The sequence below is a fragment of the Pongo abelii genome, chromosome 5 (assembly GCF_028885655.2).
Source record: "Pongo abelii isolate AG06213 chromosome 5, NHGRI_mPonAbe1-v2.0_pri, whole genome shotgun sequence".
Taxonomy (NCBI): Eukaryota; Metazoa; Chordata; class Mammalia; order Primates; family Hominidae; genus Pongo; species Pongo abelii.
This window is the reverse complement of record NC_071990.2, coordinates 150,950,245-150,970,455: the sequence shown is the minus strand read 5'-3', so window position 1 is coordinate 150,970,455 and position 20,211 is coordinate 150,950,245. Positions and strand designations below refer to the sequence as shown.

At 36.6% G+C, this 20,211-nt stretch overlaps 1 protein-coding gene across 10 annotated transcripts in view; it reads right to left on the bottom strand.

Annotated features, from left to right (window-relative positions):
* Nucleotides 1-20,211, bottom strand: part of TAB2 (TGF-beta activated kinase 1 (MAP3K7) binding protein 2) — a 93,970-nt gene that overhangs the window by 28,364 nt on the left and 45,395 nt on the right. For 7 of the 10 annotated variants that reach the window (XM_024247947.3, XM_054556920.2, XM_054556921.2 and 4 more), the window contains 2 exons: nucleotides 12,856-13,046; nucleotides 3,914-5,414 (listed from right to left, as the gene is read on the bottom strand). In XM_024247947.3, coding sequence (XP_024103715.1) covers nucleotides 3,914-5,414; nucleotides 12,856-12,957 — 1,603 coding nt within the window. In that variant the 5' untranslated portion in view covers nucleotides 12,958-13,046. 10 annotated transcript variants of the gene reach the window in all.

Genomic DNA, 20,211 nt, shown 5'->3' with positions numbered 1-20,211 from the left:
ATGTAGTCAAATGTTATAAAATTCTGTATGTATGTAGGTATGTTTAAAGGAGATGATTATCAAGGTTGTTAGAGCTGTCTGAAGGCTGTTAAGCAATTTGAGTGGCAGATTCTGGAGAAACCTGCTTTCTTGGCAGGCTTTAATTTAAGCTCTCAAAAACCAGAGACTTCTCTCATCAGAAAGTTTTTTTATTTTTACTTTCAGGTGTCCTCCGAAAGTGCTCTCTACTTCTATCCAGGGTGTTACTTTATTGTTTAGAGTTCTTTCTTTCTTTTTCTTTTTCTTTTTTTTTTTTGAGGCAGAGTCTCACTCTGTTGCCAGGCTGAAGTGCAGTGGTGCGAACTTGGCTCACAGCAACCACTGCCTCCCAGGTTCAAGCAATTCTCCTGCCTCAGCCTCCTGAGTAGCTAGGACTACAGGTGCATGCCACCACACCCAGCTAATTTTTGTATTTTTAGTACAGACCATGTTGTTTCACCATGTTGGCCAGGATGGTCTTGATCTTTTGACCTTGTGATCCACCCGTCTCGGTCTTCCAAAGTGCTGGAATTTCAGGCATGAGCCACCATGCCCAGCCTTAAGTTATTTCTACTTGTTATTACCTATTTACTGTGTTATCTTTCCCTATGGTTGCCTTTTTTTTAAAATTAATGGTTTTTTAGCTACATCCCTCTCAAATTGAGGCACATGTGGCCCCCACAGCGTTGTACCATGGGCTATAAGTGAAGCTACAAGATACACTTGAAATATCTTTCCAGAGGGTTTATTATGAAAATCTGGAAAGAAAGACATCATATTGTAGTGGTTAAGATTGTGGGCTTCGCTAACTTCCTAGTTAGAATTTTCTTTTTTCCTTTAGACAAAGTCTTGCTGTCGCCCAGACTGGAGTGCAATGGCGTGATCTCGGCTCACTGCAACCTCTGCCTCCCGGGCTCAAGTGATTCTCCTGCCTCAGCCTCTCGAGCAGCTAGGATTACAGGCGTCCGCCACCACGCCCTGCTAATTTTTGTATTTTTAGTAGAGATGGGGTTTCACCCTGTTGGCCAGGCTGGTCTCAAACTCCTGACCTTGTGATCCACCCACCTCGGCCTCCCAAAGTGCTGGGACTACAGGCGTGAGTCACCGCGCCCAGCCTCTAGTTAGAATTTTGACTCTGCCACTTGTCCTTTGACAAGTTACTTAACCTATCTGTTCTTCAATGTTTTCATCTAAAAAATAATACTAGTGCAAGTAAAAGGGCCCTAAGGTTTGCCTTCTATGTTTAAGGAAGAGAGTAAGAAGGCCAGGAGGGCTGGAACACAGTGAGCAGGTGGTAAGCAAAAGGGAAAGAGCTGGGGGGAGAAGCTGCTCATCCTGTAGGGCTTCATAGCTTTTACTCTGAGTGCAATAGACAGTGATCATGTGCAGAGAAGTGATATGATCTGATGCATGTTTTTAACAGTATCTCCCTGGATGCTGAGTTGAAAGAAGACTGCAAGGAGGCAAGGATGAGAATGGGTAGGTCACTGCAATAATCCATTTGAAAGGTGATGATTGCTGAGACCATAGTAGTGATGATGGGGGAAGTAAGAAGTCACAGGCCAGGTGTGGAGGTCACGTCTGTAATCCTAGCACTTTGGGAAACTGAGACAGGCAGATCTCTTGAGCCCAGGGGTTCAAGACCAGCCTGGGCAACACAGGGAGACCTTGTCTGCAAAAAAATACAAAAAGTTAGCTGGATGTGGTGGTGTGTACGTGTAGTCCAGCTACTAGGGAGGTTTAAGTGGGAGGACCACTTGAGCCCAGGAGGCTGAGGCTGAAGTGAGCCGTGAACATGCCACTGCACTCCAATTTGGACGAAAGAGCGAGACCCTGTCTCAAAAAAAAAAAAAAGAATAGGAGGAGGGGAATTGAAGATAGCAAGTTTAAGAAACACTTTATTTTCACATTCTAGTTAAACATGAATATCTTTTTAATATCACTAAATATGAACGCCTACTTTACTTGAAAATTTCCCTTATCAAATTATCTTCATAAAAAATTTGCTACTTAAGAATCAGCAACTATCCAACCATAGGAAACCTGATGTTTTGAAGGAAGGACAGGAAGAGAAGATGACTTTGGGAGAAGAGGAGAAATAAGTTATAAGTGGAAAAAATAATAGTATATAACATTTATAAACTGCTGAAACTAAACAAAAATGTTTGTAGTTAATCACAGATATATGGAAAACAGAAGTTTTAACACAATTTCTAGGGCAATTGAAATCACTCATGTACCCCTAAAATGCACACACACAAATACATGCACACGCATACCTAGGATTCACTTAAGTTTGGGCAGAGCCCTGGGTACTTTATTTTTGAGATAGGGGTCTTGATATGTTGCCCACGCTGGAGTGCAGTGGTGCCCTGCAACCTCAAACTTCTGGGCTCAAGCAGTCTTCCCACTTTAGCTTCTGAGAAGCTGGGACTACAGGCGGGTGCCACTGTGCCCAGCTGATTTTTTAAAGCTCCATGAATGATAATGGAATTCGAAAGGACCACAACCCAGCTTGGATTAAGAATCACTAGTGTAGCTGTTTAAAACATAAAATAAGGCAAAGCAATTAGGACCCCCTAAGAGACTCAGCAGTAAAATCACTATATCAGAAATGTAAAAAAGGATGAGGATATTAGTGATAGTAGGGGCTGCATGCTGCCTGAGGGTGATGTTATAGTATTTTCCAACCTACAGCTGATACATGAAATGATTCACTGCAGATACATATATGACTAAGATATGCCCTTAAAGACTCAGTTCATCTACAAACTGGCATAAATATTCAAGAAAATGAATAACCTCCACCTTCTTATCTAAATGAATTTATTTAACAGTCTTACTGAAAATTACATAACTTTAGAGGTTAGATAAAACATATGACAGAAATTTCTCTATCTGAATTAATATAGACATAATGTAGTATGCCAATATCAAATAGTCTATTTCAGAAAAGGATAATCAATTGAAATAGATTTGAAAGTAATGTCCTTATAATTCCATATAAAAAGAAATATATTAACCAACATTTAAGGGAGAATGAAAGGGCCAAATATCAGGAACAAGATTCAAACTTCTCTTTGAGGTAAATTATTCTAATACTTATGCAGCAATAGACTTAATATAAAATAAGACTAAAATGTTGTATTAGAAAAATGAAGAATTTCCCCCCACCCCAGAGAAGGGTCTCACTGTTGCCCAGGCTGGGGCAGAGTGGTATGGTCATAGCTCACTGTAACCTTTGAACTCCTGGGCTCAAGCAATCCTCCTACCTCAGTCTACCGAGTAACTGGGACTACAGGTGTGTGGCCACCATGCCTGCATAATTTCAAAACCTTTTGTAGAGACGGAGTCTCCCTATGTTGCCCCAGCTGGTCTCAAACTCCTGGGCTCAAATGATCCTCCCATCTTGGCCTCCCAAAGCACTGGAATTACAGGCGTGAGCCACCATGCCCGGCCAAGAACTACTTATTCTTCAAATATCTGGTCAAAGAAGGCAAATTTACCATATTAGTCAAGAGAGTCAACTAGTTGCTTATTAAAACGTATTTCTAGGAATTTTTATTTACAGAAAATTTAAAGAGAAAGTCAGCATCACCACAGGTATAAGATTAACTGAAAAGAAAGTGTTATAAACATCAACAAACCAACTGACCAGATTTGGTTACTCTGAAGAGCTGATAACCCAATTACTCAAATTTCCAGTTTTATAATAATAAAATAAAATTAAAATTAAAATGTATTTATATAATACTCTCAAATGTTACAATAACATCATTTGGGGTAATATTTAAACAATGAAATAATAATGCTAACATCCATTTCTGTTGTGAAATCAAATGTACACCAACAAGCCCAGCATGGAAAACCATCCCACCTTTAGTATTCATATTACCTTGTGTGTAGGCAGCATCATCAGATCCCATACTCAGTTTCCGTGTTTCACTTATTCTATCCACATGTGCTAACGTAGGGTCCGTGAGGTGCTGAATATTCTCGGTTTCTACATAATGATCAGGATGATTAAGAAGATTTGTAAGTTCAAAGGTAGGGGACACCACCCCTGGTGAAACTGCAGGGGGCTTATTGGGAGAAACTGTAATTTTGAAAGTGTATTTCGTATTGGGCTGAGTGACTACCACTCGAGGAGAGGTTGCAGAGTTATTGCCTATTGCTCGACTTTTGGGAGGATGGTGATGAATAAAGGCAGGACCCATGCTCACTTGCCCAGACATGTTCCTGGAGGCAGCAGATGCTCCAGAGTTTGTGGATATGAAGAGTGTGGGCTGATTCCGCATGACCTGTTCATCTCCTGTGGTGGCATTAGCTGAAATATAGACCTTAGGTTGACTACGGGACATCAGCTCATCCGTATTTGGGGGGCTGGCAGCTATGTAAACAGTGGGCTGATTTCTGTTTAAGGTCTGGCTGTTGACTGAAGAGGAAGTGCTGGAGGTTCGAGGTCCAGAAGAACGCAGTTTTGAAGAATTATTTCTTTGTGGGGGTTCAAGTTTGATTTCAATCTGGTTTTTTCGAGGTCCTGTTGAAATATTCTGAATGTTATATTGGCTATGGGCAGAAGACTGTGAGCTACCAGATGAATGAATGGTTGGTGGTTGTGAAGTAGTAGGTGAACTGATTGGCATGTAGACATGAGAGGTCTGGTGGCCTTGCTGATTTGGCTGTTGAGATGAGGTATGTGACAGAGGATTAGATGCAGGACAAGTAGTCCAGGGACCAGGCTGTGAAGGCTGATAAACTTGCTGAGGGTTCATGGGATTAAACTGAGATACCCAGCCAGAATGCTGTTGTGTCTGTCGAGTTGTACCACCAGGAGTTGTAATGTAAGGCCTAATATAGATAGAATTTCCCTGTGGACTGTTAAGTACAGGTGGAGGTACACCATGTATGTGCAAAGATGTAGGAGTATTACGACCAGTCTGGATATTTGGGGCTAAAGTTACCATAATGGGATTAAATCTGGGAGTTTGTTGAGAAAGGCTAGATGTTCCTTTGCTGCCTAAGTGAAATCCAAGATGCGGTGCTGAATTTGAAGCACCAGAAGAACTGGACATTCCAAAAACATTAAAGCCTTGAGGAACTTGAGCTGGTGCTGTCTGTGGCTCCTGCTGAAATAGTTCGCTATTGGACTGGCCACCTTGAAGTTGTCCATCACTAATGCTGTGCGTTAGAGTCCTACTTCCATTCACCCTACTTCCTTCTCTTCCATGGTGGTAAATGTTCTGTGATTGCAAGTCCAAGTTGAGAGAAGTCATGTGATTGCGTAGACCAGAAATTCCAGAATCATCTGAGAAATTCAAGTCTCCTTCACCATAAAGATATCTTGTACTCTCCTGAGAGAGAACAGCACAGCAGGCATCCAGGTTATTATTATTCTATGAAAACAAAATAAATTGATTGATGTTAACAATCAGAAGCTAATGCTTATATTTGCATCTCTACAAATACATGATTAACAAGTGACTGGCTAATACAATTATAACATATATTTGGATATTTAAATTTGAGAAGTATTTTTATCCAAATGATTGAATTAAAAATCCTCACTACTAATGTAATGGAAAAGCTCTCTCTGACTAACAAAGTGAATCAAATCATTGTTCCACTTTAGCAGCTACAATGGATAAAAGGAGTAAAATGGATTCAGACAGATATAGTAAAATTATAACCTAATTAAAAAGGCAATTTTAATGTTGAACAAAATATAATCATTCAACTTAAGTATATAATACTGTATAATCAAACATTTTTTAAAAAGCTAAATGGAAAAATATTCTATCAATATTTGATAAATAGCACAATGTATCAAGTGCTATACACATTTGTTTAAACTAATAAATGTTTAAAAAGTTACATTTGTAGCATTTAAAGTTCTGAAATTCATACCAGTCATCTCAATCCTTCACATGCTTCCTCTTAACTTGTGTAATCTCTCTCTCTCTCTCTCTCTCTCTGGAGGCTCAAGGTCGCCTCCAGAAGAACTAGTTCCTATCTCTGCCTTTAGGTAACATCATAAAAATCTACTCCAGAGCAGGGGGGAAAGAAAAAATCCTCAGATTGTTTTTAAAGAATTCTCAAAAGACACTGACTAACCAGTAGTCATAAATCATCCACGAAAATGTTTGCCAAACACATACTATATGCATAGCACTGTGAGCCTGTGGAAGAATCAAAGACATATAAAACCAAACTTTTCCCCTAGAAAGGGAGACAAACCACAGATTTCTGAAAAGGTAACATGAGTACATGCCAAATATTAAGTGGTAATGAAGTTCAACAGAGAATTAATATTGTAGGCTACTGAAGAAAGGACTGGGTTAATGAGGAAGGTATGGCCTGATGGTTTTCATAGAATATGTAGAACTTGAACAACAACAACGACAACAACAACAACAATTCTTGGTGAAGAGAATGGCACAAGTAAGGAAGAACATAAAGGTGAGAGTTAAGTAAAAGCATGTTCCAAACAAGATGGCTGGAACAGATCTGGCTAGAGCTAAAGATTGGTATTGAAAATGTTGTTGAACAAATTGTTGCAAAAGCAGATTGGAATTAAATAACGAAGGAGTTTTGAAAAATGAGTCACGCTAGAGTTTGACTGTATTATAAGCAATGAGGAGAGCTACTGAAAGTGGATGAACAGAGAAGACACAAAGGGTATTCAGGGAAGAGAAGTCTATTGATACTTAAGATGAATAAAAAGATGAAAAACCTTTGGCAAGATGACCAGTTAGAAGACATAAAGTAACGAGAGTTTGATAATGGAAATAAATTTTAAAATAATATAAATTGTCAACACAATTTGGCCACAAGAAACAATTCAAATAAGCCTGGAAGATTAAGACCTGACAGAAAGGAGAGTTTTAGACTTAAGAAAAATGAATAACCAAGTTAAAATGTCCACAGGCAGTTTGATATGAGATAAAATCATATTAAGAAAGAAGTGGACTAAAAAGGTATCTTGATGCCTTGTTAAGGAAATGACAGTTCACATTGTTTCAACAGGTAATATAAAAGGATAGTGAGCAAGGTTTGACTTCCCCCTTCCTAAAACCAACAACTTAAATCTCTCATGGTAGAAGAATCCTTTTATCCTATTAATAACTCTGAATTGATACATACTAATTTTTAAAATAAAGCTGAAAAACTGATCACAATCTTTATCAACGATACCTATTATAATTAGATCTTATCTTTTGTCAAACCTGACTGGCGCTTTTTGCTTTAAGTTAAATTTATTGCCATTCCAAGTAAATTCTTCTTCCTTCTAAGCCAAAGCCCGGAGACTTTATCTTCCTCTCACCTCCTCTCTGTCATCATTCTCAATTTCAAATTTACATTCCCTACCAAATCCAATTCCACATTTCCTTTGTAAAAGCTTGATACTCATATTTAGCTGTCCTCTTTAATTCTCTTGAGCACTCAAAAATTCCTTTAATCCTTTGTAATCTCTGTAATTATTCAATATGTTCATATTAAAAAGCAATATTCTAGCTCAGCTATGCCATAATTTATGTGCACTCAAATTATTTACACTCTAAAGACATTACTCTCTTAACAGCAAAACATAAAAGAACTTACAGGGGTTTTATAAGGTTACATTAGGACAAAAGGAAATGTACTTTTTATTAAAATTTTTATTTTAGAAAATTTTAAACATATATAAAAGAGGAAATATGATAAACTCCCACATACTTATCACCCATCTTTGTTTGTTTGATATATATGCCTCAGCTACTCCCTCTACCAAACTAGATGAAGTCTCAGACATTATCTCGTTTTCATTTGTAAATACTTCAATATGTACTGTAAGAGACAGGACTTAAAAACATAACCACAATGCCATGATCATACCTTAAAATAATCAATAATTCTTAGCATCGCCTAATATTCAAATAGCACTAAATTAAAGCATAAAAATGTCTTTGTACAGTTAGTTTAAATCAGGATCTAAATAAGGCCTATATGTTTCATTTGGCTGATAAGCCTTTTAGGTTTCTTCTAATAACCAGCCCCCCCTACTCTTTTAAAATTTTTTCTAGCCATTTGTTTGTTGAGAAAACTTGGTATTTGTGTAGTAGAATTTCCCCTATTCTGGACTGCACCCCGTGGTCAATCAATTTCCCCTGCATTTCATTGTAAACTAGTAGTTATATCTAGGGATGTGATCAAGTCCATGTTTGAATTTTTGGTGACCATCATAGACATCCACTGTCAAATCATACAAGGAGACACAGCAATGTTTGCCTGTCTTTTTGTGATTTTAAAATGGACTGGTAGATTCAGATGTTGTCAGCTTGATCCAACTAATGATTTTTAGCAGCTATTGATGATCACTGCTTAGAAACACTATTTCATTAGGGGTGCTAAACAGTAATACTGGAATGTCCCAATTATAAGATTTTGGCCAGGCGCAGTGGCTCACACCTGTAATCCCAGCGTTTTGGGAGGCCAAGGCGGGATGATCGCTGGGTCCAGGAGTTTGACACCAGTCTGGGCAACATAGCGAGACCCTGTCTCTAAAAAAAAATCTTGTTTTTAATTAGCCAGGTATAGTAGTACACCTGCAGCCCCAGCTACTCAGAAGGCTGCAGTAGCAGGATCACTTGAACCCAGGAGGTTGAGGCTGCAGTGAGCCATGATCATCCCACTACTGCATTCCAGCCTGGGTGAGAGCAAGACCCAGTCTCCAAAAAACATAAAAAGGATTTCATCTTCATTCTTAGCAGCAATTCTTCCTTGAATGCTTGCTCTCTTCAACTATTTGGTTACATTCTGCACAGAAGAGGCAAGATAAAAAAATTCTTTTCACCAGTTTTCAGAATAATAAATTTGGTCCCTAGCAACCTCCAAAGGTGACTATGATTTATTTTTAGTATCATTATAAACTCATGTATCTTTAATATTTTGATGTGTTTCAATCAGTTTTGGTCATCATATCCCCTCTTCAAGTTACTGGGAACAGCTTCAAGTTGGCTCCTCAGTATATGACATGAATCAAGTAGTTTTTCAAAGCTTCTCTGCTTTCTGATATGACAAGATGTTCCAGCTTATCATGTACATCTACTCCAGACTTGCAATCAGCCATTTCTCAAAGCAGCCCTGGTTACTTTTAGTGAGAAAGGGTAGAGGACTCTCTTGAAGTGTATCAAAAGGGGTGGGATGTGAGTTTTTATAAGGTGGAAAATCACTGCTTTTTGGTATACAGCCACAAATCTGCATTCTCCTCAAAGCTATAAAAAGGTCCGAATCATTAATTTCAGTTCCTCTTTCATTTTTCCCCAAACTCCTGCACAGACACAGAAATTACAGATAGTATCAAAGTATATATACCCTATGGCATTCATTCACTCCTTTAACCAACATTTACTGAGCATCCATTAGGCAAGGAGAAAGGAATATGATCGCTGATCGCAAGAATCTCACAGTCTAGTGGAGGAGAATAATGTGAACACAAATGAAATGCAGTATGGTAGGTGTTATCATAGAAATATGGATAAGGACAATGGGTGAAGGTCATCTGAGAAGGTTCCACTAAGTACATGGCACTTAAATATTAAGTGTTGCATATACTGAATGAACAATACTTAATGCAGTACTTTGAAAAGAAATACCAATTTTAAACTTACAGATTCAATCGTCATGTTAAGAGAATTTAAAAAGTCAAAAATTAAGTTAAAAAACCAAAGTGAAAACTATGCAATATTTTCATATTCTTCTAAGTTTTAAGATTTAATTACCAAATATAAAAATCAACTTTAAAGATACAAATTACACCTGCTGGTTGTAAGTTATCTTACAGAATTCACAGCAGAAGGAAAAGATATGAGTAGTTCCAAAAAGAGGGAACTATGCAACAGATAAACTTAAGAGAACAACAGAGGATAGACACTTTTGTTCTCTCCCTGACAAGCAAGATGTTTAAAAAGAACATGTACACAGAACTGGTAGCATGGCATGATCCTTTACTAATTTTAAAAAGTTCTGAATCAGTATACTGCAGGAAGGATCTGTCAAAAGAACAGAAACCCACCCATCTGAGAAAGGAAGAGCAGCCCCAAAAGAGACGCTGTCATTTAGAGGTAGCTTAATTTGCCCGTTTAAAAATATTGCTCTAAATTTGGGAAAACTTGCACCCAAGTTGAAACCACAGAAGAAGGAGCTCTTCCTATTCCTTTCTTGTCAGATTTCTTGTTATATCAGCTAAAAAGTACATTATCTGGATACCCTAAATTATTATCAACTCACTTTTAAAAAGTGTGGTCTGTTTCAGGCAAGCAAAATATTTCATTTTAGTTAACACCAGGTGTTGGGAAGCATGCTAAGTAGAGGAGTTTGCTTTTGTAAAGCCAGGTTAACATAGGGAAGGTGATATTACTAGATGCCCAAAGGAAATGGAAAACCATTCATTTTTTATTTTTGGGTTAAAGCTTAATTATTTTATTTTTAAATAGGTAATTTATTGACACAGATTAAAACAATAAAAAAAAGATACCTGTTGAGAAGTCTGAGTCCTAACTCTGTCCCATCAGGCCTGTTCCCTCTGGCCTACCATGGATAACCATCTTTTATTAATTTTGTTTTTAATTCTTCCAGTATTTCTTTATGCAAACAGGGACAAATACATGGATGTGTAAATATTTATTTGTCTTGCTCTGTCTATATACTCTGCTCTGCATCTTGTTTTTCTTAACACATACTGGAGATTATACTGTAAGAGTACATAGAGTGCTCTATTTTTTTTTGAAAATATTTTAAAGTAATTCTACAAAAGGCTCTATGTTTTACTCCTAGTTAAGGTATTTCAAAATCTCTATACCTGTACTATATGTAGGGAAATGCTCTGGACAGTTCTTTCAATACGAAGTCTACAGAAATTTATCAAAGAACTTACAGTATCTGTTAGTTTTTTAGTAACCTACTGAACAGCATAGCTTTATTTTACCACAAAATTCTCTTTTATTTGAAAAGTTAGGGAGAAGTTACTTGGGTTCTAGGGGGGAGACTATTTTTCCCCACTATCTCTGCTCCTTTCCCACACTTTCTTTTAACTTCTGACTCCATCTTTATTACATGTTTTTATTCTCTCATTTTTTTTCACATTCTATATTAACAAATGTAAACTACTGATTCATTTACCAAATACACCTTATGGGCTTTCTGCTGTTGTTATTCCTTTTAGTATTGGCTGCTAACATTTACTGAATACTCATTATGAATCAGTTACCCTATTGGTTGTTTTATCTACATTGTCAAATTTAACTCTCTGTGTAGTTTTTTTATTCCCACTGTACAGTGGAGGAAATGACAGTCAGAAAATGAGGGTCAGAGAAGTTAATTAAGTTACTGCTAGTAACTGTCAAAACTTGAACTCAGTTTGGTTTATCACCAAAAGATATGCTCTTAACCATTATACTATAAGAAAAGGCACTGCTGGTGGGAGAATTCCATGCAGCTCCAGATGACTAGAGCATAGGGTATGAACAGGAAGGACTGGACAAAGATCAGGGTGTAGAAACAGCTAGGATTCCAGATCACAGACCTTGTATGCCCTAGTCAAGCTATATGAGCTTCATTCAGAAGGGCACAGGGAACAATCAACAGGTTTTAAGTGTGTGAACAGCTCTGCACTCTGGCAGAAAAGGATAGATTGGAGAGACCAAAACTGGGTTAGGTAAAGGCAGGTAGACCAATGAAAAGGTGATAATGGTGATAACGGTGTGAACAAAATGTAGTCATTATTATAAATTATAGATTTGATAAAAATTTCATATAATTTCAAACTTTAAAAATCACTTCAAGAGTAAATATGCTTGACTGAGCCCCAGATACTTTTTTTTTTTTTGAGATAGGGTCTCTCTCTGTTTCCCAGGCTGGAGTGTAGCGGCACGATCCCAGCTCACTGCAACCTCTGCCTCCTGGGTTCAAGCAATTCTCGTGCTTCAGTCTCCTGAGTAGCTGGGACCACAGGTGTGGGCTGCCACACCTGGCTAATTTTGGTATTTTCAGTAGAGACAGGGTTTTGCCATGTTGGCCAGGCTGCTCTTGAACTCCTGGCCTTAAGCAATCCACCCGCCTCAACCTCCCAAAGTGCTGGGATTATAGGAGTGAGCCACAGCACATGGCCCCAAATACATTTCTGATACAAAGATTTCCAGTTTAATAAAATAGAAAGGCACAACTATCACTCAATATTTGGAACTGTGAATTTCTCAAATTGTGTATACTAAGAACAATGTACAAATCAGAGGGTTAGTGATACTAACTGGAAAACTTACAAATTAAATTTAAAAATATAAAAACAGACTTTTTTCCCCCCTTTGGAATTGGGACCTTAGGCGTTGTCTAGTCAAACTCTTTTATTTTACAGATTAAAAAAACCTAAAGCACAGAGGGCACATTCTTTATCAGATATGCTTGGGGTGCCCATTTAGGATTATAACCCAAGTTTCCTGACTCCTTAATCATTTTTCTCACTTTCATACTAAGATCTGAAATTAGCTCTCCTGGCAGAACAGGTGGGAGAAAAGTTAAGAAAGCTCATATCTAATAAGTACAGATATTATCAATGCTTTACATTCAGATCTCATTTAACTCTCACATCTACTCTACAAGTCAAGTATTATCCATACTACAGATGGGTACAGAAAGCTCCATCTTGCTAAAGGCCACATGACTATCAGACACCAAAGCTTATCTCTTTTCATCATAATACACTACCACCAACGAGAAGATAACCTAAAAGAGTTTTTCTTCCAAAGTTTAAAAAAAATACCAGGTTTGTATTAACAAATTCAGAAATCATTGAACACTGACCTGTAACATGCACCTGGATACAACAACTTCAGGTACTTCAGGGAATTTTTGTCGCAGGTCATGTAAAACCTGAAAATCAATTTGGTGGCTTCCTTGGGCCATTCGTATATTGCCTGATCAGGACTATTTGTACAGTAGGCAATTCTAGGCCTTAGTGGAAATAGTACTCATCTCTTCTGTCCAAGCATTTTCTGTGAAAGAAAGAAAAAAAATTTTAATGAGAACTGATTACAGAAGGAATATTGTTGTGGATTTAAAATTTCAGTACAAAAGAATATGTGCTTTAGCACTTAACATTATAAACTATAAAAATATTTAGATCTAAAATGCTTTCCATATAGTTATACTATCTTTTTAGTATAAACTCTGATGGTAAACTTTTATACTGTCTAACTCCTATGTATTTATATGCTCTATAATGGCTGAGCCAAAAAGCATTCAAGTAAGAAATTACTGTCAAGGTTGTCTTCTCAGATTCTTTTAAAAAGGGAGAAGAAATAGTATCACTGATTTTTTTCTTAATGATTACCCCAAGGTGAGTAATCTAAATTCTTAAAGTTTCGACACTGAAAAAATTTGGTACTACAAATGACTCTGTTTTGTCTAAAACTTAATGATTCAAAACCCAATGCATTCAATATTTTGCTTTATGTTTCAAATATACTTAGTCCTTAAATGCACAATCAATTCATTCTCAGGAGCTTAATAGCATTTTATTCCCTCTGCTTCTACTAAATCAGTATTTTTAAAATACTAATATTTCCCAAGTGGTTTGATTTAATGGCTGAGGAGTGAGCAGCCTGGGCATATGGAGTTTTATAAGATCCCAAGGTGATTCTAATGCGTGGTCGAAGTTGAAAACTACCCACCTTATTTTTATTCCTATTGTTTCTAATGTAAACCATGTTTAATGATGAAAAATCTTTTGGGGATATAAATAGGAGATAAGTACATTAACCTAAATAAAATATTGAGACATTTAAAATCATGCTATTTGAAAATACCTTTCATTAGGACAAATTTCTTAAGAAGACAGTCTCTTTAAAACTAATTTCTTATTTGTGGTATTTCTCTTTTTAACCTCATTAACATAAGCCTAAAAATACAGGTCTATATATTCCATGAATGTAGAAATTGGGTCTCTTTTATTATTGTGTATCTAGCATTTTATAAACAGTCTTCAGCATAAGAGTAGATATTTAAAATAGTTTTGAGTAGATTTATAGAACTCCTCATTGCTCAATAAAATAAGTGCTCACTTAAATAGTAATAAGCCTTTTAGTTTTTTATCATCACTTGATTAAATTGTACTTAATTATTTTGTCTATGTGGCTTTAGCTTAGTTACATTTCATGGATAAAATCACTGCCACATCAAGTTATTTGCATTGTAGATTTTCCAAAAGTATTTCTATGTAAACACACACACACACACACAAATTTTCGCATTCAAAAGTAGTGTTTCTATAAATGGGTTGCAGGAGAGAAAGTACTAGAAATTAGTAAAGGACATTTTAAATAATTTAAGTGGCGACAATCATGCTATAGAACTGCTCATTTTAAGGAAGCCTTCCTTGACTCCTCTCTATCAGCTCATTTCTCCCCCTTCTCCCAATTTTGGGCTAAAACTCCTGGAAAGGGTTGTTTATATGTAAGTGTCTTCACTTCCTCCCTCCCTTCTAATCTCTTTTAACCTACCCCAGTCAGGCTTTCATAGTTTTTTTCCACTGAAACTACACTTATCAAAGCCACTATACACTTTCAGTTTATGAAACCCAACGGTGAGTTCTCAGTCCTCAACTTACTAAATCTCTCTGTAGCTCAGGACCCATTCAACCACTACTCCCTCATTCTTTAAACAATTTCTTCATGTGGCTTCTGAGGTTTATACTCTTCTGGCTTTCCTTCTACTTACTGGCAGATTCTTCTCAGTTTACTTTGCTGGATCCTTTTCCTTTTCTGGACATCTGAATGTTGGTGGCTGGTAGAGTTCAGATCTATGGTTTCAACTATATCTACATTCGTCTTCAAGGTAATTTCATTCAAATATATTGCTTTAAATAATATCTATATACTGGTGCTTGGCAAATTATTATCTCCAACTCCAATCTCTTCCTTGAGACTAACACATCCAACTGGCTAAATGACATCTCCTTTTGTGTATCAACTTATTTCAAGCTCAGTATGTCCAAAATCAAACTCTTAATTCCTCCCCCGTCCAAATCAATCCTTTCCCAGTCTTTTCCATGTCAGTAAATGGTACCACCATTCATCCAGTTGGTCTTTCTCTCATCCCACATCTAATCTACCATCAAGACTTCTTGGCTTATATACAAAAAGTATTCTGAATCTAACCAATTTTTCCGACTGGTTACTGCTCTTGTCCAAGCCACCATCATAATTCATCTAGACTACTACTGCAAAGGCCTCAGCAGGTCTCCCCACCTTCATTCTTTTTGCCAACATACCACTTCTTCCCCTGTCCCCAGTATTTTCTTTACTGAGCAGCGTGATCTTTGTGAAAAGTAAATCAGAGTCATCACTTTCCCTGTTCAAAATGCAACGTAACAAAGCCCCACGCTCTCTACCACCCCTCTAACTTCATCTTCTACCTTCTCCTTGTTCCCTCAATTCAAAATGGCAGTCTGGTGATTTCTCAAAGAAGCCACTCTCGTTCTTCCCTTAGGGCTATCGGATTTGCTGCTCCTTTACTACTGGAACAGTTTTCCCTTAGATCCACCTGCATGGTTCCCTTCTCTTATGTCATTAAGAACATTGATCAAATGTCACTTCTTCAGAGACAGTTCCCCTGACCAATCTCTCTATCTAAATAATGCCATAACTCTTCCCCATCTCCCACCATTGCACCCTCATACTACTTTTACTTTATAACATGTATCAATACCTGAGATATATTTTATTATCTCTCCATCCCCAGAACATTAGCCCCACGGGATCAAGGACTCTGAAGTTCACTGTTCTATCTCCAGGATCTAGATCATTCCTGGCTCACAGAAGATGCAACACATTTGTTGAATAAAATGAATATTTTATTATAAGGTTTCTTTATAGTTTCCTTCTATAAGGCTTCCAAAACATATTTCAAATGATCTAGGTTTGAAAAAAAAAATTTATACACAATTTGAGGGAGAGGCAAATAGTCTGATTGAGACACATTTTTATTATTCAAAGGAGGATGAACCATGAAAACAAATTTCAACATATTTCATTATTAAAACATATACTGAAATTTCTCACCATACTTGCCTGCTTTTCTAATAAAGACTATCATCTACACAAATGATAACAGTCTTCAATTGTACAATTTTATTTTATGGGTTCTACTTCCTGTAATGGCTGAGTAACGCCTACCAGACCAAATCTTTCATGAATAACAACTATAAACACTAGAAATGCATTAAAAACTACCTGAAGGCAGAAACAAATTGCGGGGGGGGGGGGGGGGGGGGGGAAGAAAAAGGGGTCAGCACTTGGAAGAAGGAAACAGCAAGGGTAACTTTCCATTTTTTAATGGCTTTTACTCAGAGAGCAGGTCCCAGTTAGTTTGGGTAGCTGAAACTCAGATAAAAAAACCTGCAGTCTTACTTGATGAACCAAAGGACAAATGATGGCATGATCACAACAGCTGAAAGCTTAGTGAGTAAATCACAGGAAGGAGAGAACCACAGAGAGGAAGCCCTAAATTCTGTGTATAAACTCTGTATTTATCTTTGATCTCCAAACTATACATATGTGCGACAGATTCCATTTAAGCAGCAAGGCTAAGGTTAAAATAACTGAACTGAGATTTCAGAGCTTATACTTTAAGTGTAGTCAAGTTATCTGGCTTGAAACAGATAACAAACCAAATATCAATACTCACTGGAGGAATACAGAATCCAGAGTCTCTACATGGCATTCATAATGTCCTAAATAAAATCCAAAATTGTTACACGTAAACAGAAAAAAACTGACCCATACTCAAGAGAAAAGGCAACCAGTGGAGACCAAGCCCAAGATGAGCCAGCTGCTAGAATTAGCACATAAGTATTTTAAAGCAGCTATTTTAACTATGCTGAAGGATTTAAGTGCAAATATGCTTGGAACTCTCAGCAAAGAAATGGAAATTATACATATATAAAGCAAATAAAAATTTAAGAACTAAAACATAAAATAACTGAAAAAAATTCACTGGGTAGACTTAACCGTGGATGGGAAATGACAGAATAAGTGAACTTGAAGACAAAGCAATAGAAATTATCCAATCTGAAGGATGAACAGAAAAGTGACTGTGGGCAAGGGGGAGGAGAGAAATAAAACCTTAGGGACCTGTGGCAAGGTATCATAACATACTTGTAATTGGAGATTCAGAAGGAAAGGGGAGAAAGAATGAGGTAGAAAAAAATATTTGAAGAAATTATGGCTAAAAATTTTGTTAGTAAAATATATAAATTTACAGATTTAAAATATCAGCAAAACCCGAATAGAAAAAAACAAAGACTACACACAGGCACAAGATAGTCAAACTGCTGAAAACCGAAAAGAAAATCTTGAAAACAGCCAAAGAAACAGAATGACAATAATTTAAATGATGACTTCTCATCAGAAACAATAGAAGCATCAGAAGACAGTGAAATGACATAAGTGCTGAAACAGGAAAAAACCAAACTGTCAATCAACCCACATACTATATCCAGCAAAAGTAAACTTTAAGAGTGAAAGCAATATAACTATTTGAAAATGTAGCCTTTGTGGAGCAGTAAGTCATTTGTAAGGACAACCCAAACACATTACTGAAACAACTGGTATTTACTTAATTTCAAAACAAAAACCAAGAAATACCTTATAAATTTACTCTGTAAAATTATTTCTCATAATAAACAGAGACACATTTCCTATGTTAAGATGCAAAATAAACCCTCTCCTGAGAAAAAGAATAAAGAAATCATACTTTATGAAATATTTGCAGCAATAGGTATAAAGTTCCGGCATCTAAACTTACACCAGCTAAAATGATCTAGGAGGGTTAATTCCTTCTAAATAGTAGCAGAGTATATACAGTACTACAAAACATAAGTAAACATATTGGAAAGGTTTATAAAATGTGCCATATTCTTTCCTTTCTTAAAGATTATGTAAACAATTTTTGATTTCTTAGTAACTATTACAGTGAAGAGTACTAGGCACTGGTTAATGGCTCACTCAGACTGCAAGTTATGCTTCATATTCAGTGCAGTTTACCATAGTGGATGTTTCTAGGACTATAAGAGTATACAAAAGCTAACTGTTTAACAAGAGACCACATCTCCAGATTAAAAAAACAAACAAACAAAAACAAAGAATGCAACTGGATATATAGGTCTTATGAAAATCTGGGCATTTACGAGGCAACCAGATAAGAGTATTTAAAACTGGGACTATCATCATCTATTTATCTACCAACCATACATTTAATGAGTGCCTAGTATGCAGGAGATACCATGCTGGAGATAGTACAAGTATTAGAGTCAATGTCCTTGCCCTGCAGATCGCAGAAATTGCTAGGTTAAAGGCACATAAATACATGTTTATAATTTAGATAACTATTTTAACTTGCTCATTATTTTATCTTCTGTCTACCTTCTTCTGCACTGGGTCTGCTGCCTGCCATCTCTCTTGTGGCTATCACAGCCACTGTTTTTATCTCTTTCACACCATTCCAAAGCAGAGCATGGGAGCATGGTACATTAGAAAAAACTGTAGAGAGCAAAGATCAAGCAAAATAGGTAGGGCCCAAATCATGAAGTGCCTTATAGGCCATTAAAATTTGGGGATTTTATCTTAAGAACAATGGGAAGCCACTGAAGGATTTAAAGCTCAGAGGCAGGAAAGGTGACATGATCAAGAAATCGTGTGTGTATAAAAAACGGCTATTGTATGGAAAAAGGGTAAAAGAATATATGAGAAGACCAGTCAGAAAACCACCGCTGTAGTTCAGCCAGGAGATGGTAATAGCCTGTACTGTGGATGGCAATGGAGACTAGGTAGAGAGAAATGGAAGACCTTAAGGGATATTTAGGAAGTAAAAATGTATAGAAATTTGGTGATGGATTAGAAATTGGAGCAAAAGCGAAGGAGGTGTCAAAGTTGATTTCTGATTTGCTCAACTGGATAGTGGTCTCATCTCTGAATTAGAAAACAATGGGAAAAATCAAAGAGTACAAACAAAGAGAAGGATTACAGGTTTGTTTCTGAACCTGTGGAATCTAGGGTACCTTTAAAACATCCAAATAGAGATACCATACAGGGAGTTGTGATATAAGGGTCTTGCGCTCAAATGACAGATCTGACCTGCAGAGAAAAATGTGAGGGGCATCTGTGGTACTGGCGTTAATTAAAACCTGAGTGTGAATGAGATAATGTACCACATAATTTAAATATATCATTAGTTATATTATGGATATAACATTATATAGTAATTATTAATTTTTTCACAATGGTCAACATTCTTTCTATCCTCAAAAAAACTGAAGAGCATGTTTAAAGATGGATTTTCAAACATCTTAATGAATTTTTTGTTCAGAAAATATTTTGCTGTGGCATTATCCTGTAATGAAACTTTAAAAAATGTTTAAGAAAAAAACATGTAAACAGTTTAAAAAGCCAGCAAGTGCTATGAAGCTCATTAGGGAAACTTTCCCTGCCTCATGCCTCTACACCTTTGATTCCTACTCTGTAGAGGTAACCATGGTCAAGACTGAGCTGTTTCTCCACATTCCTACCTATTGTTGGAGGTGGGGCCTGGTGGTGAATGAATCATGGGGGCGAATTTCTCATAAATGGTTTAGTGCCATTTATGAGAAAATAAAGATTTAGCTTTAGAACTCAGTGCCTACCCCATATATATATATATATATATATATATATATATATATATATATATATAGCATACTTCTCCACTGCTATATTCCTCTGCCCAGTTACTTATTTTATAATTTTTGTTTAATCAATATGCAATGTTTATATTACATTTCCCCCCTAAAAATACTGTTAGCCTAGATACTTAGTCAATAATGAAGGATGGACTAAATCTCCAAGGTCCCTTCCTGTAGTGGTATTTAGGGAAGAAAAGTATAATTTTAATTTAAAAAACTGTAGAATATTAATCATATGTGACCAAAGCTGGTATTCAACCAAGTCTGATAATAACAAAGCTCTTGCAATTCTAACACTAGGAAAAATGGGGAGAAATGGGAGGCAGGGGACAAGGGAGAAACATTACTATTGTACTTAAGTTATAGATTTAGATTAGATGAATTATTTTCTAGAAAACAAGCTGCCTTGATATTAAAAACAAAACCTCAAAACAATGACTATA